The sequence below is a fragment of the Equus przewalskii genome, chromosome 7 (genome assembly GCF_037783145.1).
Source record: "Equus przewalskii isolate Varuska chromosome 7, EquPr2, whole genome shotgun sequence".
Taxonomy (NCBI): domain Eukaryota; kingdom Metazoa; phylum Chordata; class Mammalia; order Perissodactyla; family Equidae; genus Equus; species Equus przewalskii.
In genome coordinates, this window is record NC_091837.1 from 90,485,408 (window position 1) to 90,509,377 (window position 23,970).

Sequence of the window (23,970 nt, forward strand, 5' to 3'; positions counted from 1 at the left end):
GCGCGCCTATGACCACCCACCACACTAATATTTTGCTCGTTTATCTTATCCTCCGACCCCCAAGTAACACGTAAGCTCCACGAGGGCCGCGGACGTGGTTCGCTTGATGCTCCATCACTAACTCGTAGAAAAGCTCAGAGCGCACAGCAGGCGCTTAATAAATACTTGTCAAACGAACCGGAGGCGCCTGTGAGGCGCGTGCACCGAGCCTCTGCTCGCGCCACGCCGCACGACGCCGGGCTCCGCGACGATTGGGCCACCGCGGGGCTACGGGGACGCAGAGGGCGCGCTCGTGGATCTGAGGTCGGCCGGCCGCCCCAGCGCGCGCTCAGCGCAGGGCCTTGGCGCCTGCGGCTCCTGGCGGCCGTCTGCGCAGACGCAGCTTTCATCTCCCTCGAGGGCAGCATGGGCCTGGTGCCCGGGTCCTCCGCCCCCGGCGCCGAGCCGGCTTTTCTCTTGGGGAACCACCGGGGCCTTCTGGCAGGAATTGGCGTCCGCGGTGTTGGAGGGAACACGCCCGGTGCATGCTGGGGGCGCTCAGGGAATGCCGGGATCGCGGGGCATGCCGGGAGCATGTCGTGCCTGGGGCATTCCGGGATTGGCGCCTCAGGGAGGTGAGGGGCGGCTGAGGCGAGTGGGGCGCGGCGGCTGGGAACTCAGACATTTGCCTGAGGGAGCGCGGGAAGCCGCTGCTCCCCCCACCCCGCCGCTTGTCGACGCGAGGAGAAGCCTGGTGCGTCGGCCTCGAGAAGCGGCAGCTTGGGGGGCATTGCTTTTACCGCTTTTAAGAACGTTTTGCGAGTCCTGTTTGCCGCCGGGAAGCAGTCGGAGCCGGGAAGCCGGCGCCCCGGGCGCTCGGCCGTCTGTGGGGGCTGTGCGGGCGGCCAGCGCGGGGTGCTCCCGGCGTCTGCAGCGGAAACGTGTGTATTCGTTTCTGAAGGTCCACTGGCGCTGCGTTTTAGGGCATCTTTTATCAGTAATTTATGGAATCGCCTATTTAGGCGAAATAAAGGCCTCGGAGACGTGTCCACCCAATACCCTGGCTGTAAGTCGGAAACAGGCCCGCGAGGGGCGCACACTCGCCTGGTCCCTGGAGCCAGCATGGACGAGGCCTTCCGGCTGGGGCGTCCCCTCTAGAGACGAGCACGGCTCTGGGCTCCACTTCTGGTGGCGGCTAGACGGCCTGGGGCCCCTGGGGGCTGGGTTCTCTGAGGCCGCGGATCTGGAGTGTTGTCGGCACCCCTTGCTTGTTGGTGGCACACCAGCAGGACGGAGTCTGCCCAAGTGGGCTCTGAGCCTCGTGGTCAGAACTCTCGTGTGTGTGATGCCCACGAAAAAAATCCATAACCAGTCTATAAATGGAAATTGGGGTGAGCTTATTCTGAGCCCGATCTGAGGACTAGCGTCGCCCTGGGCATCCTTCCCCAAGGAAGGAAGGGCGCCAAAGAGGTGGGGTGTGCAGAGTGGTTATGTACCCTCAAAGGGCATGTTTCGCATTTGGTTGAAATGTCCCGTTTACAGTAGTCACGGGCTGCCCTGTCAGCACAGCGACTGATGACAGCAGGTAGCAGGTCTGCTGTCTCAGGACGCAGCAGGTAGCCTGTCTGCTGTCTCCAGCGGTGGTCACAGGGTGGGTGTGGCAGTCAATTCCTACCTGGGGAGACATGCTTATCCTTAAGGAAATGCCAGTGCGGGGGAAGTTGCATCTTTGTCTTCAGGCCATTTGTTCTTGTCCTTTGGGACGTAGCAGATGCTTAAAGCAGACGTGCAATGCAGGCTCAAGGGCCATGGCAGGCCCTTTTGGAAGAGCAGGGTCAGGCCGAATTGGGTTTACCCCAGATGGCTTCCTCCGTGCTCCAGTATATCCTGTTGATGGCCGTTTGTCTGTCAGCCATGAGGCTCTATCTGCCAGGGTTCCCACTTTACAGTGTAGTTGTTATACAATCTCGGAAAGGAAAACAAACTGTTGATCTGCAAATTCAGCCAATTATGAACTCAAAAAAGTTTTAAGGTAATTCTAAGTAATACAGATAAATTCTTGCCTTTTCCTGAACAGATCAATGTTGTAACACGATGTCCTGAGCAGTCTGAAGATTAACAAAACCAGGAGAGGACTGCCCACAGCAGTTTCTTGGTGACTCTGCTGTAAGATTGTTAAAGGAAAAATGAGGTAGAAAGGAATTTTAGTGGGAAATGTGTTTTAGAAATGAAGGTAACAAATTGCAAACTTTTGCCCATGTCTTTGATGCATTTTCTTTAAAATATGCACAGTTGTACCTCTGGGCCCAAGCCGTGGTCATTCTTTGCTTCATGTTTTACCTCATTCATTATCCATGCCCTTTGCTAATATGCTTCAGAAGGAGTGAATTTTAGGCAAAATTGTGAAGTAGGTTGCGTTTGCCATAGAAACGTTCACTTGTACCTCCTTTTAACTTTTCACAACAGTAAGTTTTTACGTAGGAGGGAGCAGAAAAGCAGAAGAAAGGGATGTTTTTGTTTGTAATGGTAGGAAGCATTTGATTAGGTGGTCAACACCTCGTGTGGGTTTGTTTGTGTTTGCTGTTCTAAGAGTACTTGCATTTGTAAAAGAACCAGTGTTCTCTAGCGATGAAAATTTCCACGCTGGTTCTTGAGTGAGGAAGAGTGTGGGGTCCGAGGGCGTTGCCAGCATTCCTCAGACGGCGCCACAAAGGCGTTTGGTTACTGAGATGAGACTTAAGGCAGGCCACTCTCCAGATTCCTGGGCTAATAGGTGGTTACTTTTCTACTTAAAGAGAAAATATGTTGATGTGAAAAAGTTTGTTGGAATCTCAGTTAACGTCCCCTGATGTATTTGTGCACATTAGGGAAGTTGAGCTTAAATTACATTCCAGGCTTTTTTTTTTGTCTGTAATACATAAGATGGATTTCAAAGGTATGCCCTGTGAATTATTAGCTGTAGAATGTATCCCAAATAGAAGTTGTAAAGCCAGGTAACTAGTGTAAAAGGAAACTAAATAACAATTTAGAGATTTCAGTAAACATTTTCTTCCATGTAAAATGACGAAAAAGATATTCTCAACCTTGGAGTGCTTTACAGAGAGAAACTGAAACAGCAGAAGACTGTTTCTTCTTCTGTTTGATTTTTAAAAAATTATTACATTTTGATTTTTAAAAAATTATTAGTCTTAGGAAACATTTTGTTTGCCTGAAAGAAAAAAGAACGAAACTTAAGAGTAGCCAGAAACTTTGGAAGAAGTTTATTAAATAAAGACGGTATAGTAGAAGTGTAGTTAGTACCTAGAGCAGAGTAGGCATTTAATAAACAGTGCTGGATTTTTGTATTATTTGTATTCAGTTTTCTATTTGTAGTATAGAACTGCAGGTTTAAAATGCTAGATTATCTTTTTGGGATGATGAAAGTGATATAAAATGTATTCTGATGGTTGCATAACTGCGACTATAGTAAAAACCATTGAATCACACACTTTGAATGGGTGAATCATATGTTATGTGAATTACATCTTAGTAAAACTTGTACCAAAAAAATTCTAGATTATCATTAGAAAACAAAGGTGAAATGTCAGTGATATTTAACTGCTGATGTGTGCAAACTAATTTGATTTTATTCTTATTCCACCACAATATCCAATGTTCTGTGATGGGTTGGTATTGAAACCCTGTTGATCAGATAGTTTACCTTTTTATTGCTGTTTGTTTGTTTGTTTGTTTTTGAAGGCCTGATTGCTGAGACACTGAGTCAACAGGAAAATATGAATGATTCTAGGCAGCAGTCGCTGTTCTTCCTCACACTTCCAGACTTACACAAACTCTGTGCCGTCAGGATAATATTGAGTCGTGGGGAGGCAGACACCGAGATTAGGAGTACACAAATGAAGATGTGCAGGTAAAAAATGCATTTTATAACTAAGGCTTTCTAAACTTTTTGAGACTTATAAGAGCCGTTTTAGAAGCATCTCCTTTAAAGCAAAATACTCATTCACTCAATCTATATACATAATTTTAAAATAAAGGAATTCAATTTTGTTCAGACTGTGTATTAGATTACATTTAGTGTAGGACTGAAAATACTTGAAATATAATATCTCACTGTTGAGTTTTTATATTGCGACTTCTTGTGTGATCTTTTTAATTTAAAATTTTTACACACATTGATGAATTAAATCAGGCTCCCAAAATCTTAGAGCTAGTAATTAATAAATATTTACCAAGTACCTACTGTTTATGAGGGTCTTTAGGAGATATTGCAAACATTTTAGATTAATATAGTTGTTTAATTTTCAGATCAACATAAGAGTTTCTCCAAGCACTATCTTAAAATATCTGACCCAAGAATTCTTTGAAAAACAGCTTAGGTGAAGCCTAAAGTATGACTCCATGATTACTGAGCACTCACCGTGTATTAGTTCCTTAAATTGTTTGAGGCACTCAAAGAAGGACTTAGAATACATGGACAAGATTATATCTGTACCTGAATTTCATGGAGAGGAACAGACACTTAGAAGATTGCATAAGGGCCAGAAGTAAGAAAGACACTCTTAGAATGTCCTCCATTTTGCTCTTATTTATAAAACTTTTCTTGTCCCCATTGTGTATTTTCCCACCCAAGTGATCCAGCAGCCTGTACCTTTCCTGCTAAGGTGTAATTTGATACCTATTGAGAATTTATCTCTGACCCCTTTGGGAAACAAATAAGTAGAAAACCTTAAATGAGATTTTCTGCTATTTGCCTTCAAATGGATGGTGGCTACGCCCACAGAGTGAGGTGTTTGACTCATCATCCCAATAACTGACAGAGAGGCTGGAACAGATTGAGCAGAGACCTGGCTGCCAGACAAAGGCAGGACTTGCAAAACCAAGTACTTGCTGCACCAGGGTTTTGACAAAGATGAGGCCACCAGAAACAGGTTGGCCCATCTTACTTTTTGAGGTAACCACCCCCCACACCTCCCACGCACACACACTTGTGGTTTTTAAAATTTGTTTCCTTGATGATGAGTAATTTTGAAAATTTTCATGTTTCCAGTTCTATTCTCTTTTGTGTTTTTCCCACCTTTTCTTTGGCCTTTGAAACAAAATTGATGGTAATTTGAATTGTGAGGACTTTTGTTGTAAATTCATTTGACTGTTGAATATTAAACTAAAACCACTACCCACTTCATTGTGGCTTGGAAAAAAATCTCTTTTTGAAGGAAAAGAATCTAGTCAATGGTTCTAACATTAAAGTATTTGATAACTTCACTGATAGGTGCATCCTTGGACTCTTGCCTCCACTGCCCCCGGATCATCACTTAAAAATAAAGGAAAATGGAACAAATAGAACTTAAAAGAGCTGTATTTTTCACAGTGTTTAGATTTCTCCATTTCTTAGGACAGAAGTGGAGTTTTAAATGAGGAATTTAGGTTCACAGATGAAAGAGGTTGGGAAACTCAGATGCAGGGACAAGTTTTCATATTAATGTCAGTATCTAAAACTTTATAATTTTTTTAATTCAAATCTTGACTGAGTGCCTCAGTGTTCAAGATACCATGCTAAGAGATACAGAAATCTATAACACAGTCCTTGCCTAGAAGAACCTTGAACTTTTGATTGGGGCTAAGCCATTTTTGAATGCTCTGATAATGTAAGAAGAAAGTAGGCAAGTCCACTTTAAAATTAATACATTTCATCTCCACAGGCAATTGCTGTTTTTGCACCAAGATATTCTTGCATCACCTGTGCCTGGAATATTTAGCCAAATTTGGGTAGTGATGGCGGTTAGTATTTTAACATTTTATAAAGTATTATTACTAATTATTGGGAGCAATATTGATGAAATATTGATAATCTAGGTATTAAGTATAGTTCAAATTGAAGATGGTTTATCAAGACAAATTACACTGTGTTGTAGTTTGAACCATTAACAGACTAACTTTGATATACCTGATGTTTAAAATCTATTTTTGTGGTTATAATTTCATAATTAGGTTTCTCTGTCATAAATGTTAATATAAAAACTATTAATGAATAAAATGTTATAGCATAATTTTTTATAATAGAATGGGCTTAATCCGTTTCTCATATTTTTGTCCTTTAGAATTAATATAAAGGAAGAAGTTTCTCATTCCAACAAATCTGCAATTATTTTTAAACAACTTAGATCAACATTTTTTTTAATTTGGAAATTTTATTTAAAAAAATTTTCTACACTTAGTAAAATTAGATCAAGAAACATATTTCCTAGCGCTGTATATAAGCAGAAATGATAATGACATGCCAAAAATATTTATAAAAACCATATTCTGAGATTTTTGTCAAAATCTTTCTGAAAATCCTCTTATTCTGGGATTTTAATTCCCCAAAATCCAGTGAAATCAGCATTTATTGACAATGCTGGTAAGCCATCCAAAATCTTCAGGTCTTGTTTTTCTTCTAGGTTATGTGGTTACAGGTACATCTTTTATCTTCTCATCTTTAATACGGTTTTTAAGAAAGACAAGATGTTGGTGAATAAGTAGATACTAATGCTTCTTATTTGTGTTCTTTTCTACCTGAAACATTTATGGAACAAAGAGGACATTGTTTTAGAGTTCTCATAAATTCAAGTATCCTAATCTGAGCAAGAATGAGAAGAGGAAAGTAACCATCTAAAAATATATTTTGCTTTCTTAAAAAGATATTACAAGCTGTAAGAAAAATTTACAAAAATATTTAAAGTAGAAAATGGGATTATTATACGTACTATTTTGAAGCTTGCCTTTCATTTCCCCTTTACTGACCTCCTTTGGATATTCTTCTGTGTCAGTATATGTATCTTTCTCATTTTAAGAGAAAGTATTTGAAATGTGAAGTATTTCATTGTATAGGTGTATAATAATTTGACTATTTCTAATGCACATCTGAGTTTCTAGTTTTGTGCTATTATAAACAATGCTTCAGAAAGCATCAGTGAAATTATGTCATTTTTATTTGGTGGTCTCTATGGGTTAGACTCTTAGAAGTGGGATTGCAGCACATTTTAACTATAATCCAGAGACTGCTAAATTGCTCTCTGAAAAAGTTGTACTAGATCGCATTTCAACAAATAGTGTATGAGAGTGCCTATATTTCCACATCTCACGAACACTGGATATTAGTAGCCTTTACATATCTGCCACTCTGTTAGGTAAAAAATAACATCTTTTAATTTGTATTTCTTTCTTTGAGTTGCAGCACCTTGGTCTTTTGAACTTTCTCTTGATCTTCCACTTTTGTCCATTTTCCTTATTCATTTCTAAGAACTTTTATATTAATAAAGGAGTTAAATATTTGTTATATGAAATTTATTGGCCTCTTCCTTTATATGGTTTCTGGGTTCATGTCTCTCCCAGAAGTTCTTTCCTCACTTCGAGATTGTACCCACAGATTCTATTTCAGGGAGAGAATGATCATCACTTGCTTCTCCAAGGCATAGAAGCTGTTAGAATAACAGCCTGATTCTGTGCCCTCTGATGTATAATGTTTAAATTCTTTGTGTATTGCGTTATTTAATAATATATTTATGTCACTTTGTAAATGTGCATTTTTGTTATAGATACCATTTTATAAAGCTGGAAAACTTAATACCTATATTGAAAAACATGGAGCTAAGGTAAGTTTTAAAGAGACTAATAGTTCCAGATACTGTGTATAGTGATTTTGTATTCAGCTTCTTTTGTCAGCAAACAAAAATTGGAGTATCTTTCTCATAAGTCATTGCTATGCAGTGAAAAAACCCAACAATTTTTTCCCAAACAATTATTTTGTGCACATTTAGTTTAGAAAGAAGGGCAAAGGCTTAATTTTTGTTGGGTACTTTCTTGCAGGCATTTTATGTGGCATACTCTCATTTACCATACATATCTTCCAGGAAGTAAATATCCCCATTTTTACAGATGAGCAAAATGAAAACCGAGGAGATAAAAATATCTTTCATAATCATATAGCTAGTAAGTGGAGGAACTAAACACTATAGATTGTATTCTACATGGTGATGAGTTTCTGGATCTTAGCCAGGAAAATATGAATACATAGGGTTGAGCACCTCTCGTGTCTCAGTTACTCAGGTCGTGGATACTTGCCTGGAGCTCCCTTCATTTCTCTGCATATATCGCTGAGACACTGTATCCTTGGTCGTTCTAGCACCCTGTCTAGGCATTAGTGCTGGCCTCTGTTTCTAGATCTCATGACATTCAGAATAATGAGGTTTCTGGACATCTCCAAGATGAGATACTTTGTTTAGGTTCTAGGAGGATGTTAAGGTCTCAACAATAACCAGAGGTGCTTTGCAGTTCCTTGAGAAATCTTTGAATAACCCCAAAAGATGGTTTTGGCCATCAGTCACAACCAGTCACAAAGCAGTATTCTTTGGGAACAACGAGGGATGATTTTAGTTGAATCTTTTTGCTGAGACAAGCTTTTGGTCATCTGAGGATTCTACTTGTCCTGAAAAGGCCATGTATGTACTGTGAGAACCTAATTTACAGTTTGTCATTCACCTAGAACTAGAACCTGGGGTCTTCCAGAGATCCCTACAAAATTCTGTCCTTTATTGTGGAAAGTATCTCGTAGTTTAGTGGAGAGCCCTTTGCTGTCTTACTGGCCTGCTTTTGGAGAATTTAATCTTCTTATTAATATGTTGACTTCAAGGTCAAAATTGTATTATTTTTTGACAAATCTGTTAGCAAAAGGATAGAGACAATATGATTTTAGAGATGAATTCTAAAGATCAAAACAGTTATTTTCTGTCTGTAAGAATAGGTAGCATTTCAGCATTGATTTAATAAAAGAATATTTATACCAAGTACCATAATTTTATGTATATATATATATCTTCAGATTATAAGAAAAAATGAAAAGAAACATATCACCCCTTATCCTCATATTCTAATGAAAACGCTTACTTTGTGGTCTTTCTTCTAGTCTTATAATTCACACCTTTGACTTTATTACTGCAGGGTGTCCCATGTCAAAAATGTTTAAAATCTTTTTATTTATAATATTACCCTTTTTTCTCTTATCCCAGTTCCTCATTCCTACTAAATAAACTTGTTTTGACCCCTTCACCAGACTTCCAGATCCTGAATTCTTTGTTATTCGTGAACTTTCTTCCAATCTGACTTGCTTTTCTGCCTTGTTGAGCCTTCATGATTATGCTGAGCTTTTTTTATATGGATACTTTCTGTGTAATAGTAATCATAGCAGATGTTTATTGAATATCTGTGATACACTGAGCATACTATTTGTTTCTGAATATAAAGCTATGAACCACGTAAACTCCTTGCCGTCAGAAATCTTCTAGTCGGAAAAAATTCTCTCCTTTTCAAGTTTTTGACGTTTGTGTAGAATTTTTATTACTTCTTCCATAAATTTTTGGTAAAATTCACCCATCAAATTATCTGGGATGGAATTTTTCATGTGGGAAGGTTTTTAACTACAATTTTAATTTCTTTAATATGTAGTAGAGCTATTCACGTTATCTATTTCAAGGAATATGTCCACTTTATCTGAGTTATAAAATTTATTGGCATAAAGTTACTTACCATATTCCCCTGTTTTCTTTTGCTGTAGAATCTGTAGTTATGTCACCTCTCTCATTCCTGATATTGGTAATGTGTATCGTATCTTTTGTTTTCCTCCCAGATCAGTCGTGTTACAGGCTTAGCAATCTTACTTGTCTCAGAGAACAAGCTTATGGTTTCATTGATTTTCTCTGTTGTTTTACTGTTTTGTATTTTATTGAGTTTCATTTGGGTCTTTATTATTTCCCTTCTTAGGCTTATTTTGGGTTTTGTTTGCTTTTCTTTATGTAGTTTCTTAAGGTGGAAATTGAGGCCACTGATTTGAGAACTTTCTTCTTGTCTAATATAGAGACATTTAGTACTATAAATTTCCTCCAAAGTATATGTTTTGTTTTGATTTTCCTCAGTTCAGAATACTTTCTAATTCCCCTTTGATTTCTTCTTTGATCTATGAGTTAGTTAGAAGTGTGTTATGTGGTTACCACATATTTGAGGATTTTCCAGGAATCTTTCTGTCTTTGCTTTCTAATTTAATTGTTAAGAGAACATGTTTTGTATAACTTGAATCTTTTAAAATTTACTGAGACTTGTTTTATGGCCCAGAATATGGTGTATCTTAGTAAATGTCCCTTGTCCAGTTGAGGAGTGTGTGTATTCTGCTGCTGTTGTGTTAATAGTCTCGAAATATTAATCAAGTCACATTGGTTGATAGTATCGTTAAGCTACTATATTCTCGCTTATTTTCTGTCTACCTGTTGTATCAGTTATTGAGAAAATATGGTACAGAATTTGTCCCTGACATTAGCTGAAGTGATCAATGACACCATCTTTGTCCTGGAAGGCATCCAAGTCACCAATCAGGATGGTTATGGATGATAGAATTGCTTGCCCCAGACTTCTTCCTTGTATGCCAAGGCTGAGTGTGTGCTGATACTTCCTGCTGTATCTGGGTTAATACCTCAAGCTATGGGAAAAATCAATACAGAATAAAAGAGAAAGCAATTTGGCTTTCTAAGGCAGATCCTGATAGTTTTTGAGATTTGTTCAGCTGGTTGGGTCTGGGACCCTGGAGGTATGTTTGAGGTCAACATTTCAGGTTGGCCTCATCCTCCTGCTTAGAGTCCTATTGATAGTAACCTTAATTAAATTCTCTATAAGACAAATTGAACAGATCTAGTCCCATCCTCTGCCAACAGATTAATTGCTTGCATCCTGGGAAAATTCACCAGAAGTCAAAATGGTTCAAATACAGGGGGTAGATAATATTGGGAGGCAGTTCTTCGCTCTCTCACTTTTCTGTGTGTCTCGCTGGCAGAGGCAATTGGCAGTGTTTTCTTCTGGACTATATTTTCAAGGATGTGTGTATAGCAAACAGCCTTGGTTCTTTCCCCAGTCCTGGGTAGTTTCCTCATATGCAAGTGCTAATCCATACTCAGCTGAATACTCAAGATCTGAGTTTGCTGATCTGAGTTTGGTCTCTGTACAGCTCTCTCCTCTCCAATACTTTGCCCCAAAATATCTAGCTTCTGTGGCCTCCCTGGACTCTCAGCTCTGTCTCCTCAACCCAAGGATCCCACTGGCTCTTCCAGGATTCCCCCTCCCTGTACCACAGCCTGGAAACCCTCCTTAATCAATATGATTGGGTAATTATAGGTTTCCTTAGGAATTGCTCTTCTTTGTTGCTTGATGCCCAACATCTTGTGAACCATCATTTCATATAACTTGCCCAGTTTTTTAGTTATTTCAAGTAGGAGGATAAATCTAGATTCTGTTCCTTCTTATATCACAAGTGAAAGTCCTGATTTTTAAGAATTTTTTACAAGATACTCTGCTGGTTGCTTGTGTGCCATGTAAGTATTTAATTGTTTTCTGATGTTGAGCTAGAGTGAACAATAATGAAAAAGATTACAATATAGTTCTGGTCTGGTTTCCTCTTTGTAGAGCAGAATACAAAGTAAAGTTTAAGATTTTAGCATGGAAACTCTAAAAGCTTAGGCTTATTGGGCCAGGATAAGTAGGTAGAATTTGGCCATTATAGCATGATAGTAGTCATGGTTTCAAAGTGAATATAGTTTAACACCTCTCTAACTTTAGAACCAGATAGGATTGGCTATAGTGGTGACTATAACTTATATCCACAACAGCCCAGTTTGTTGGCTGGTAATCTAAACACACAGACATTTTCTCTGAATTTATAGGGACATACCAATTGTTGTAAATTTGCCCACATTTTGCCCTTTAATGTTTTTAGGTGGAAGCTCCACAAAGAGTAATTCCTGTAATTCTTCAAAACTGCCTTTCATATTCACTCACAGCTAGACTTGCTCCAGCCTGGAATAAAACTGGCCATCTCTTGGTGCAAGGTGACTTTATCTCTTTTAGTCTTTGGGGCTTTCTGAGCTAGGTTACTTCTATTATGTGCATCTGTTTTTAATTGCAAGATATGTTATTTTTAGGAAATAGTTTTTAAAGCATAGCCCAACCAAGCATTCTCAAGCAAGCCCACAACATAAATGCCGTCTCCTTATTTTGGGATTATGTCCAGAGGCCTGCTGAGGTTTCTTTAAAGAAAGATTTTTATTATACAATACTTGATGGCTAGAAAGGAATAAATGTAAGCATAGAGAATTATAATAAAATGAACACAAATTACTAATATTGTTGGAACCAAAAGGCTATTTTGCATTTTGTGTTGAGGTCTGACCATTTTCTAAGTGTTTCATACCAGGAAATAAATATTTGAGGGAAGCATTGAGTATTTCTGTACTTTTAATTGAAGGCATACTTTTTGAGTGATTGTGTTTTTTTCTCTGAGCTGGCATCAGATATTCCTTTGTGTAAAATTGCATTTTAAAGCATTTTCCTTAGCTTTGGTAATTTCACATAAAAAGTTATATATCAAGCATGATTTATTAGTTACAATAATATGGCATATTCTATGAATTTTTTAAGGAAGAGAATTTCTTTCTCAGATGGGAAAGCAAAGTGCTGTTGGTAAGTAAAAATGCATTGTCAGTAAATAAAACAATATCATTAACAGTTGTTAAAAAAACAATGTTACAGATTGTGGGCTTATAATTTTGATGACTGGGTTATATCAGAATTTAATCAGATATTATTATAATCACAGTTTCACCTGGGAAATCACCTCTGGTTTAAAATATATATTCTACCTATATGAGAAAAAATTCACTTCTTCTAATTGGAATGAAAGCTATATTTGTAATTTCTCTACTTAAAAATATAACTATGAAGGAGTTTAATTCAAACATAGGCTATAATGTTTATACATTATAAGTTTATACGTTATAATGTATAAGTTTATACATTGGAAACTTATAGTGTATAGTTTCCAGAATCATATCATCAAAAATTCTTTTCTCCACATCCTCTCCAACACTTGTCATTTCTCGTCTTATTAATTATAGTCATTCTGATGGGTGTGAGGTGATAACTTATTGTAGTTTTGATTTGCATTTCCCAAATGATTGATGATGTTGAACATCTTTTTATATGCTTGTTGGCCATCTGTATATCTTCTTTGGGAAAATATCTATTCATATCCTTTGCCTGTTTTTTGATCAGGTTGTTCATTTTTTTGTTCTTGAGTTGTATGAGTTCTTTATGTATGTTGGAAATTGAACAGATTGGGGGTTCCCAGAGGGGAAGGGGGTGGGGGAGGGTGAAAGAGGTAAAGAGGCACATATGTATGGTGGCACATAAAAACTAGACTATTGGTAGTGAACACAAGGCAGTCTACACAGAAACTGAAATATAGTAATGCACACTTGACATTTACACAATATTATAAGCCAGTATAACCTCAATAAAAAAAATTTTAAAAAGAAAAACATTCTTTAGTACTGTTGTAAATAAAAGCTTTATTTCTTGTAAGAACATGATTCTTTTTCTCCTTAAAAAAAAGAAAAGATTTTCTAAAGAGAGACAGATGACCTAAAATACACAGTTTACAATATATTCTAATATAATTCATTCACTGGCATGCATGACTGTATTGCAGGTAGACATGTTCCTAAACAGTAGTCCAGAGATAGCTGCTAGGTGAAATTTCTGAGCCTGAGTAAACATTATTAATCAGACATGGTGCTTTCACCACCATTTGGGCATAGCCTTAAATCCTAGGCTAGCATCCGTAATCCACAGCTATTCGGTCTGAGTCGACTTTCAAGCTGAAGCCTCTTTGCCCTGTTTGGGCTAGTTTTATGTTTAAGTTGGACAGTGGCAGTCACTGTGTGCTCTAGCTCTGGAAGAATGGGTTCATTACCTAAATTTAGTTCCATCCCCAAATACTATGAGGAGACACAGCTGTAGGATATTAAAGATAAAAGTTTGGAAGAGCAAAATTCTTCACTCCTCTGTTAGAATTTTTTCTTTTAGTTTTACTGAATGTGATGTTCTATAGCAAAACTGACAAACCGTAAGTATATAGCTCATTGAATATTCACAAGCTAAACACATCCTTACAACCAGTCCTGAGATTAAGAAACAGAACATTACCAGTAGCCCAGGAGCCCCCTCATGCTTTCTTCCAGGTACTACGCCTTCCCAAGATAACCACTATATTACTTGTATAAATAATTTTAATTATGAGAAAGCAAGGGAGAAGACTTGCAGCTCTGTGATCTGTAATATATGTGCCAGTGTATTTGAGGGCATTTGTTAGTAAAAGACTACTGAAGTCAGAAGTATGGGATGGTACCTCTCCTGATTTAAGAAGAAGATAGTCTCCATTTTTTACATATAATAGATATCAGACTTGTAAAAGGTATTTGTTGAGTTTTCCTCTCAACTGTGGGATGACTTGTTTTTCTTACTGTAAGCGTTCCTTGTGACGCCCCACCCCCCCACACATACACACCCACATATCTGTGTTGTTTCTTACCTTTGTCTTCTTTTTGATGTCTCATCTGCAGATTGTCAAATATTGTATGGTGATGATTTGAATTTTACCATGTGTGGAAAAAAAATCCATTCTTAACAGTTTCTAACTTGAATAAATTAAAGTAATTTCTTTTGTTACTAAAGTACTTAATTTGATAGGATGGATTAATAATTCCAGAAAGTTCAGTGAAATATTTTATTTTCAGTACTAGACATCAATGTAACAGAAACTCAAGTTTGTCTAAGTATAGAAGCTTACACAATCAGACTGCCACCACCTAAGGTACCACATATTTTGATCTCTATAATTAGCTTTATTATGTTCACTTAATATATTTATTATTATTACTAACATGCTAGTAGGGTTTAATTTTTAACCAAGAGTGATAAAGTTTTTTTAATCAAAATCCATATTATTAAATGCTTGATATATTGATACTGTTCTAAATCTGTTTACCCAAAGAAAACATCATTCTGTCAGTTTAATACAGATCTGATCATATTAATCCTTTCCCAAAAGATGTAAAAAGAGGGCAAGGGATTATGAGCCATTCTCTCTAATCTTAATACAGTGTTTTCTCACCCGTTAGTACTTTGTTTTCACCTCACTGAGGTCCCTCTATATCTTTGACTCACTATAAGAAAATGTCCCACAGGAGTATTTCGCAGGGTGAGAGAACTGTAAGTGGTAAATTGTTGTTGGCTATCTACGAGCTTAAATACCCTACACATAGGGCACCTGGGGACCAGAGGAAAAAGCATTCCAGGAGATGGAAGAGGCTTACAAAAGGAGAGTGGGGCTATCAGCTTGGTTCTCTTCCCTCCAAAAGACCAAATAGAGTTATAACTCCCTAATGCGTCCTCCCGGGAAAAAAAAAAATTAAAAAAATTTGGTTAAGATGTTATTCTTACAAAATGTAAATACCTTCCTTTGGAAGGCGTTCAACTTCCTATAAATCAACATAAACAAAGAAACTGAAAACCAATTAAAATAAGTATAAAATAGGACTTTTGGTTTAGAAGATAAGAGGGGAAGCATGAAATACTTGATATACTGTATAGAGGAGAAATAGGGTGAACTGAAACATTGATTATATTGTTTAAAGTGGTTATGCATGATCTAATATAATTTAAGCCTTTAAACTACTTTATAACCGTCTCTGTGGGGGTGTGTGTAAGAAATATGTGTTTTTTACTGTTTCTTTTTGTTTGCCAAATTCTTTTGAGGACTTATGCATAAAAATCTTATTTCTATTAAAAGCTAAGAGAATTTGACATTTCTCAGAGTATTATAAAGGATTTTGATACTAAGAAGAACGCCGTCATTGAGGGACGTTCAATTTTAAACAACTGGTGCTATGTTTTGCCAAGGTGAGACTGCAATTTGTAGAATCTAGGGTAGAGTCAAGAAATAGTAGTTTTCTCTGATTTTGCCTCAACGTTGGTATGTGCAAAAGTATAAATTATTTTCGTGAATTTTTGAAGCTGAATTTTAACTTATAAAAAGTATTAAAACAATATTGTTATACTCACAAAAGCCTTCAATTTCCTTTATCAAATTGCTAAAATAATTTTATTATACATTTTCATTTTTATTAGATCTAGCTTTAAAAAAATTTCTAGCTATTTCACTATGAAATTACAACTATTATAATAGTATCAATAAAACTTTATAAACTTGTACATATAATTAATGATGCATTATCGTTTGATATGAGCTGAGTTTTAAGTTTGTACTATCTTCAGGAAAAAATAATGGCTCCTTTTTAATATAAATAGTACTACTGAGATGAAATTTTAACCTGCTTAGGAAAAAGAACTTTAATTAACTAGCAGCATATGCATACTAATTTAATCATTGAAGCAGGGAAGAGGTAGGTAGGGAATATAGATTTGACTGTGATTCGTTCAACTCTTAATAGCCTTTTCTCTAAAGTCTAACAATTACCACGCATACCTCTGTGTGGCAACATTTTATTAGTCATTATTTTCTGTTTATAACTAACACATTGCATCAATCCAGTTTAGTTTTTCCTAACAATTCTAGTTGTTAAGATTTAATACAATGTGTATTTGGAACTGGAAACAAATGATTAGTTTATTGCTTATGTGTAGATAGTTTCTAAATGTTTTTGAACACTTTCTAAATTGTATAATTAACTTAAACTGTATCTAAGCATTGGCTCATAGTATTTTACCAACTGTTATTTTCCATAGTATGAAAATGGGACAGATAATAAGTATTCTTCACACCACACCTCCTGACTGTCCTTTTCAATCATATGAAGATTTCCAGATGCACTGGGAGGATCTGGTAAGGAATAGAAATATGTATTCTGTTAGATAAGTTAATTGATATTGCTTCTTGTAATTTAACCTAAGTTTAGCTTTGTCCCAAGAGAATTTCAGCTTTGTTCTTAATTTTTAGTATGGCTATAAACTTCCAGAAGATTGTGGAAATATTAAAATATACTGCAGCATCTACTTCAAAATGATAGGAAGAAGGATCTTCACATATCCTTTACACACCACCTGTAACAGATGCTCTCTGCCCACCTTATGATCCAGTCTTGCTCCTGCCCTGATGTCATCATTTTCAGCCTTCTCTATGTCCACGTGAATCCACTTTCCCCCTACTTCTTTTTATCTGCATGAGTGGTTTTTGTCTTTCTTGGTGTTTTCCTATTTTTATTTGACGATGAGCTTAATGATATTTTTTTTTCCTTAAACGCTATTGCAACAATTTAGACAGCAAAAGGAACTTTAGGTAGGAAAAAAGTTTACATGATTCCTAGTAGTAAGAAAATAATCCTAAGATGGTGCTTAGCCAAGGGCTCCCTCTGGTGGCATTTTGGATATTATTGAAAGAGTGGAATTAAAAGAATTAGTTGTTTAACAGAGATTTTTCTTTTTGAAAACTTATTTAATTTTACAGGCCAAGTTTAGAGGATTTGACTTATACTTAATGCACCCTATTGATTTAATAAAATATCTTTGTTAACATTATTTAAAAAAATCTAAACACGAAAAAGCACACAAGTGCTCGGGTGAAACTCTTGAGCTTAATTAGTACTGATTGCACCTTTCCTGTCTCTTTTTGTTCTGACGAGCTAGAGTTTCAAAATGGAGGAAGGAAGAGCCATAATGTACTATTTCTGAATTCTATGTTTCCTAACCCAAATCTTAATGTAAAGTTGAAGTTGTCAGACCTCAATAACTGCCTTTCATTAGATGCAAAGACATTGTTCCACGTCTGCAGAGTATTTTTCATCAGAAAAGCAACTGCTTTTCTCAAAGAACTGCCTTTGGAATGTGAATACAGTCTATGTGTGTTGTTTCTCTGCACTGAATTTTTCCTGTTTTTGGAGATGCAACCTGTTTATTGTTGACTGTAAACGTTTATTTCTATAATTTCTAAAGGTCATAGCGTCTTTCTTATAAATGACTTTTGGAGTATCTTAGTTTGCCAGTCTATATGAAGAGCCATATAATGAGGGTACAATGAGTTGTCTTGATTGTGAGTGTTAAAATAGAAGAAATTAAGATCCCTGTGAAAATACATGCTTTTTAGCTTTGGGTAATAGGGAATAAGCAATATGTAAGATAGGATTTAGTTAAATGTGCCTTTTTAACAGTTTCTATTTTAATACTTTTTTAGTTCCATAAAAATTTCTATCTCTTATGTATGAAAACTGTTCCATTGTTCTTTAACGTTGTTCAAATACCCTCTCAGTTGCATCAGAAGTCAGCCCATACAGTTCTTTCCTAGGGTAGATTTGGAAGGTGTGTTGAAAAGTTTTCTTTCAGATTTAAAATCTAAACTGCCCCATATATGTGGATTTCCCATAAAGATGACAACTAAACCATGCTACTACACACAAGAACTAACTAAACCTCATGTACAGGTAAGAGTTTTCATGTCTTAATGAGTTCTGCAAACGTGCTGTGCACCTACCTTACTTGGACCTCTTGCCTTCTCTGATGGACTACCTACTCCATTGTGCTATAATTCTTTTCTGTCAGTTCAGTATCCTCCTAATACTGTTTGTTATTCTTATACTTATCTCTTTGTCACTGCCATTTGTTGTTGTTATTGTATTCAGTGTGGCATTATAGTAGTAGTTGTTTGCTGGGCTGTTTTTCTAATTTAGCATGAGCTCCTAAAGGGCAGAAATCATACTCATCTTCTTATCCTGAGTGCCTGGTACATAATAGGTGTATCATTAAATGTTTCTTCAATGAATTAATGATCTTATAGGATAGTTTGGAAACATTGCCTCATAGAAATCTAAGTTTACTTTGAACTTCTGTCACTTCATTTGAGTCTGATTGATTGAAAAAGCCTTTGAATAATTCCATTTATAGAAATTGAGTTAATTCAATACCATTTTCCTTGTAAGATGATATGCTAAGTGAAATCTTATTTATGAAAAAGAAGTAGCAGTTAAGCAATATTAATGAAGAAAATATGGTGGCCTATCTTCACATTCACTAGAATAAGATTTCTTTGTCAAAAGAAAACAAAATTAAAAGGAAAGTTTTAAAGAATAAATCTAAGGAAATTTAATTTAAATTTTTCAACAATGATCTTTCTTTTAAATGACAATTGTGTTTTCGTCAAAAGGACAGTCAAAAGTTTGAATAGTTTGAATATAATATGAGTTATATGAATACTTCTGTGTCTGCTCACTCTCTTTTCTTGACTTACTAGTCTCCTCAGTTTATTGTAGTTTCCACTGCTCCAATGATTTAGACTTTCACATGATGTTGACTTGCTGTGGCTCAAGCACTGTGCCTAATGGCATTTTTTCAACTTTTGCTGCCATGCTGCTTGATTCATTCTCTATATAATCCTCAACTAAAATTCACCAGAGCCAATATCTGATAGGCCCATTCATCTTTGTAGGCCAGGTCGCATAATCTGTCACTAGCAGCATGTGGATTTGATATCCTTGGGTCACAGGGGCCAACACCTCATATAAATGGCATAAAAACATGAGAGCCTAGACATTAGGGGCTATAGGCAGGGTTATTTCCTTAGAAGGCAGTGTAGGTGGACAAATAGCAGTTGACATCAGTGTGATAATGAACCTTAAAATTTTGCCCAGACATAACATTTTTAAAAGTTTAGTTTCTGGCCAAGTTCAAATCTGAGGAATTTAGAAGAAGAAATGTGATTATATCATGCATTTTTATTGAGTATATTTATTGAATACTTAATATTTCCAGCCCATGTCTGTTTATGAAATAGTGAATCTGGACAATATACATGTGAAAATTTGCTTCTTAAATGTAAGATAACACTTAATTGGAAATTCTGGTCTTTATATTGCTGCTGATGATTGGAACCGTGACAATAAGAATTTATCCTGCTCAGTTTTATTGAGCGCCTTCTGTGTGCCAGCTGCTTTTTTGTGTGTTATCTCCTTCAATCATCAAAACAGACTCTTTGAGATGAAGAATTGTTTTCCCAATTTTACATAAGAGGAAACTGAGGCTCAAAACATCCAAGTAATTTAACCAAAGCCGCACAGTTAAATACATTGCAGAATTAAAACTGAAACCCAGGAGTCAGATTCTGAGTTCTGAAATTAGAAAAAGTGTAGATCTGTGGTTAGGAGTTCTGGTTCTAGAAACCCTTACTGCACATTCCTAGTAAGGATTTCTTTCTAGCAGAATTTATTTAGGCAGGTTATTTGATCTCCCTGTGCCTCTGCATCCTCAGTTATACAATGGGGCATGGGAGTGGTGTTAATAACAGCACTTGTCACAAATTGGGCTCTCTAGGAGGCCAACTCTGGAGTCCAGTGCACGTGATGTTTGTTGGGGTCTGCCCTTGAAAGCAACGCTAGTGAAGGATAGGAAAGAAGTTTGGGTGAAGGGAGAAGTCAAAAGCAAAGCAGGTGCCAGATAGTCATGGTCAACCCCCTGTGGAGCTCTGAGGCTAAAATGACCCATCACGGTGGTTCTACAGTGGCCAGAATAGGCAGGCCTTATACCCCTTCCTCCATCTGCCGTGGATTTGGGCCACAGAGAGACAGGCATGTCCTGGGGCGGCGGGACCAACAGCCCTTCCTTGAAGGGGTCTGGGCAGCACATCGCCATGTCCTTTGCAGTACTTGACAGGGTTTTTTGGATTTTGTTTTAGGACTAGGTAATACCTGGAACAGTTCCTTGTACTCAGTGAGCTCTCAGTAAATGTTAGTTCCTGTTTTTGCTACACCACATGTTAGCTCTAAGATTCATGCAGTGTTAAAAGCATAAGTTTAAAAAGTGAAAAATAAATTGATCAGGCTACTTAATAAAACTCAGCCAACTTAAATTAGCAGGAGTGCTTAGCCAAACTAGGTTTTTTTTTTTAACTTATGGAAATTCTCAAAGACACAAAGAAGAAATTAATATAATAAACTCATATGCCTATCATCTAGCTCTTCCTTGACATATTTTTCGGTGGAGGATAAACTGGAGAATTTTAAAACAAGTCCAAGATATGGTCTTGTTTCATCTGTAAAAACTTTAATATGCATCTCTATCTGATAAGAACTTTTGAAAAAATTATTTAACAGTAATTCTTTAATATCATCCAGTACCAGTTTATACTGTGATTCCTTATTTATCTCAAAGATTTGTTTTAGAGGTTTTGTTTAAATCAGAATCCAAGCAAGACCCACATAATTTCGTTTGGTTGTTATATCTCCTAGATCTCTTTTATTCTGTAACAATCCAAACCCCCTTCCCTTTTATTTTTGCCAGTTATTTGCTGGAAACACTGGATCATTTGCCCTGGAGAATGTCCCATATTCTCGATTTGAATGATTGCTTCCTTGTTGTGTCATGTCATTTAAAGTTAACGTATTCTTCTAATCTCCGTATTTCCTATAAACCTGTGGTTAAGTCTAAGCTTAACTGAATTCTGGTTCAGCTTTAATCAAGAAACACTCAAGTGGTACAATGCACAGAACCAGATTTTAATAGATAAAATGTATTTGCTCAGTTATTTTGGTCAATCCTCAAGTTTCATTTAATCATTACCTTAATTCTAGATCTCCATTAGATATTCATTCATATTTAAATATAGGTTAAAGCTTTAGTTTTCCTCTATAATTTTATGTTAATGTACAAAGTTATATAAATTGTATGTAAAGTTCTAGAAATTTGAAGTCAACCAAGCCACATTTGCCAGTGACACCTGGCAGAATAACCGTAATAATGTAGTAAAGCATGTTTTTGTTGGGTTATAACTTCACAAAGCTTTGGATTGTTGGCATTTAAGTATTTTAAGTTCTGTGAATTATTTATGATCTCATCTGCTGTTTACACAGGCCCTTTTTGTAGTGTTTTTATACATTTTGAATATAAACCTAGAGGTTTCTTCCTTTGGGCTATTTAATATATTTTAGAAATTCAAAGAATGAGTAAATAATACATTGACAGGCTAGGGGCAAAACAAACTCATGGAAATTATTTTCATTTCATGTATATTTCTGAGAGACAGATGAAGATGAAAGGGGGGTATGAATATAAACATATTTCAGGCACATATTCTAGGTAAGTTTTATCTCAGAATATAAGTTATCTATTATTATATGACTCTGCCTAGAATGAGTTTTTCTTTTGGTATCTCAAGTAGTAGGTATGTTGCTTAAAAGTTACTACAGTTTATGAAACCCAAGGGTCCAAAAAATGGCTATTCTTTGATTTTCTATAATTGATTTCAACTTAGTTCTTGAATGCTTTTGTATCATCAAATGAAAAAAAATTCAATCTAGACACTTTAAGATGACTCAGTCACTTCTGACAAAGCATCTCTTTGAGGTAGAATTTCATTCAAATTTAAGAATCATTCTTCTCCTTGTGATAGCATCTATGTACAGGGGAAAGTCTGTGTAGGGTGAGGGCAGTGGTGTGTGATGAAGTGCATTTGGTGTGCTTGCCAAATATGGTCCACATCAGGAGAATCAGTGCCCTAAGCTCTGTTTCTGGACACTTGCAAAGCTGGTGAGTGGACACTTGGACTCCTGCTAACTCTGCAACCGAAAAACCAAAGACGTTCATAAGTAAGCTTTTCAGCAGAAACTGTGGAAGTGTGGCTCTACCTCATTTCTTCCTTCCAAGTATTGTGTGGGTGCCTCTGCTCGGTTGATCCTAAATCACATCCTGAACCCTACCTGTGAAGGAGAAAATGTCCATTCTAGATTTCCAGGCTCTAGAAGAGCACTAAGAAGGAGGGTGCAATGGATGTTGAACATCAGTCCACTATGTCCATCACACAGTCATAGCTGGGGATTGGGGTCGGGGAGCATTCACTTCTTGACTTGGATTGGTCTGATGGTGGTAGTGTCTGCTCATATGGTATCTTGACAAAGATGCTGTTCAAGGTTTTCTCCTAGCTGCCTTGTACAGATGATCTTCAGAAGAGCAGCTGCATCCCCTCTTCAGTCTCTCCAGAGGTACCTGTCAAGTCCTGTTACAGGTTGAACTGTGTGCCCCCCCCCCCAAAAAAATTGATATGTTGAATAGTACCTCAGGATGTGACCTTGTTTGAAGTAGGGCCATTGCAGATATAATTAAGATGAAGTCATACTGGAATAGGATGCACCCCCAAATCCAGTATGACTAGTGTTCTTATAAAAAGGGGAAATTTGGACACACACACATATGGCAGGATAATGCCATGTGAATATGAAGATGGTTATCTGCAAGTCAAGGAGAGAGGTCTGGAATAGATCCTTTCTTCATGGCCCCAACCCTGCCAGCACCTTAATTTCAGACTTCTAGCCTCCAGAACATTGAGAGAATACATTTCTGTTGTTTAAGTCACCCAGTTTCTGGTATTTTTTACAGCAGCCCTGTCAAGCTAAATCAACTCCTTCTTGATGCACACTTTTCCACTCAGGCTGGCAATCTCCAGGCGTTATCAGTCAGCTCTTATTCCTTAGTTAGCTTCTGTATCCCTTCACTCAGGGTCAGGAAACCTGGCTCAGTCCTTGTTTTGCCCTCTGAAAATTATGGGGAATTAAGGAGGGGTGTCTTCTTGCCCTGCTGACACGGGTGAGCCTCCAACTTTAGAAGCCTACAGACAAGAAGTGAGCTCTATTTTCAGTATCACCCCAAACCTCACCCAAGATTTTCATGGGGTCTTCCGCCTTCTCCCAAGAATAGTCAAGGTGGGGGAATTCTTGTACTCTATGATAACTTTGTATTATGTCAGCTTCAGAACACTGGGAGTCTGTTTCCCTAAATTCCTTTTTCTACATAGTTCTGGCTTAGGGTTGCATGCGATTAGGAAGGTGGAGGTGATCCAAAGCCACGTGCACACTTAGAAGGTCTGTTCGAGGCCAGTATCGCAACTCAAGACTCACTGGGGATGCGCTATGGCCAGATAGTATTGTGATTCCACTTATATGAGGTACTAAGAATGGACAAATTCATAGGCACAGAAAGTAGAATGGTGGTTACCGGAGGCTGCAAGGAGAGGGAAATGGAGTTAACTGCTTAAAGACTACAAAGTTTCTGTTTGGGATGAAGAAAAATTTTTGGAAATACGTA

At 37.2% G+C, this 23,970-nt stretch overlaps 1 protein-coding gene across 1 annotated transcript in view; it reads left to right on the forward strand.

Annotated features, from left to right (window-relative positions):
* Positions 1-352: 352 nt before the first annotated feature.
* Positions 353-23,970, forward strand: part of C7H18orf63 (chromosome 7 C18orf63 homolog) — a 29,946-nt gene continuing 6,328 nt past the window's right edge. Inside the window, exons 1-11 of the mRNA XM_008536534.2 lie at positions 353-614; positions 3,718-3,886; positions 5,679-5,757; positions 7,554-7,610; positions 11,771-11,882; positions 12,472-12,513; positions 14,628-14,704; positions 15,683-15,792; positions 16,639-16,735; positions 16,850-16,935; positions 18,143-18,326. Of these exons, the coding sequence (XP_008534756.2) occupies positions 545-614; positions 3,718-3,886; positions 5,679-5,757; positions 7,554-7,610; positions 11,771-11,882; positions 12,472-12,513; positions 14,628-14,704; positions 15,683-15,792; positions 16,639-16,735; positions 16,850-16,935; positions 18,143-18,326 (1,083 nt within the window). The 5' untranslated portion in view covers positions 353-544. The remainder of the gene's footprint in view (positions 615-3,717; positions 3,887-5,678; positions 5,758-7,553; positions 7,611-11,770; positions 11,883-12,471; positions 12,514-14,627; positions 14,705-15,682; positions 15,793-16,638; positions 16,736-16,849; positions 16,936-18,142; positions 18,327-23,970) is intronic.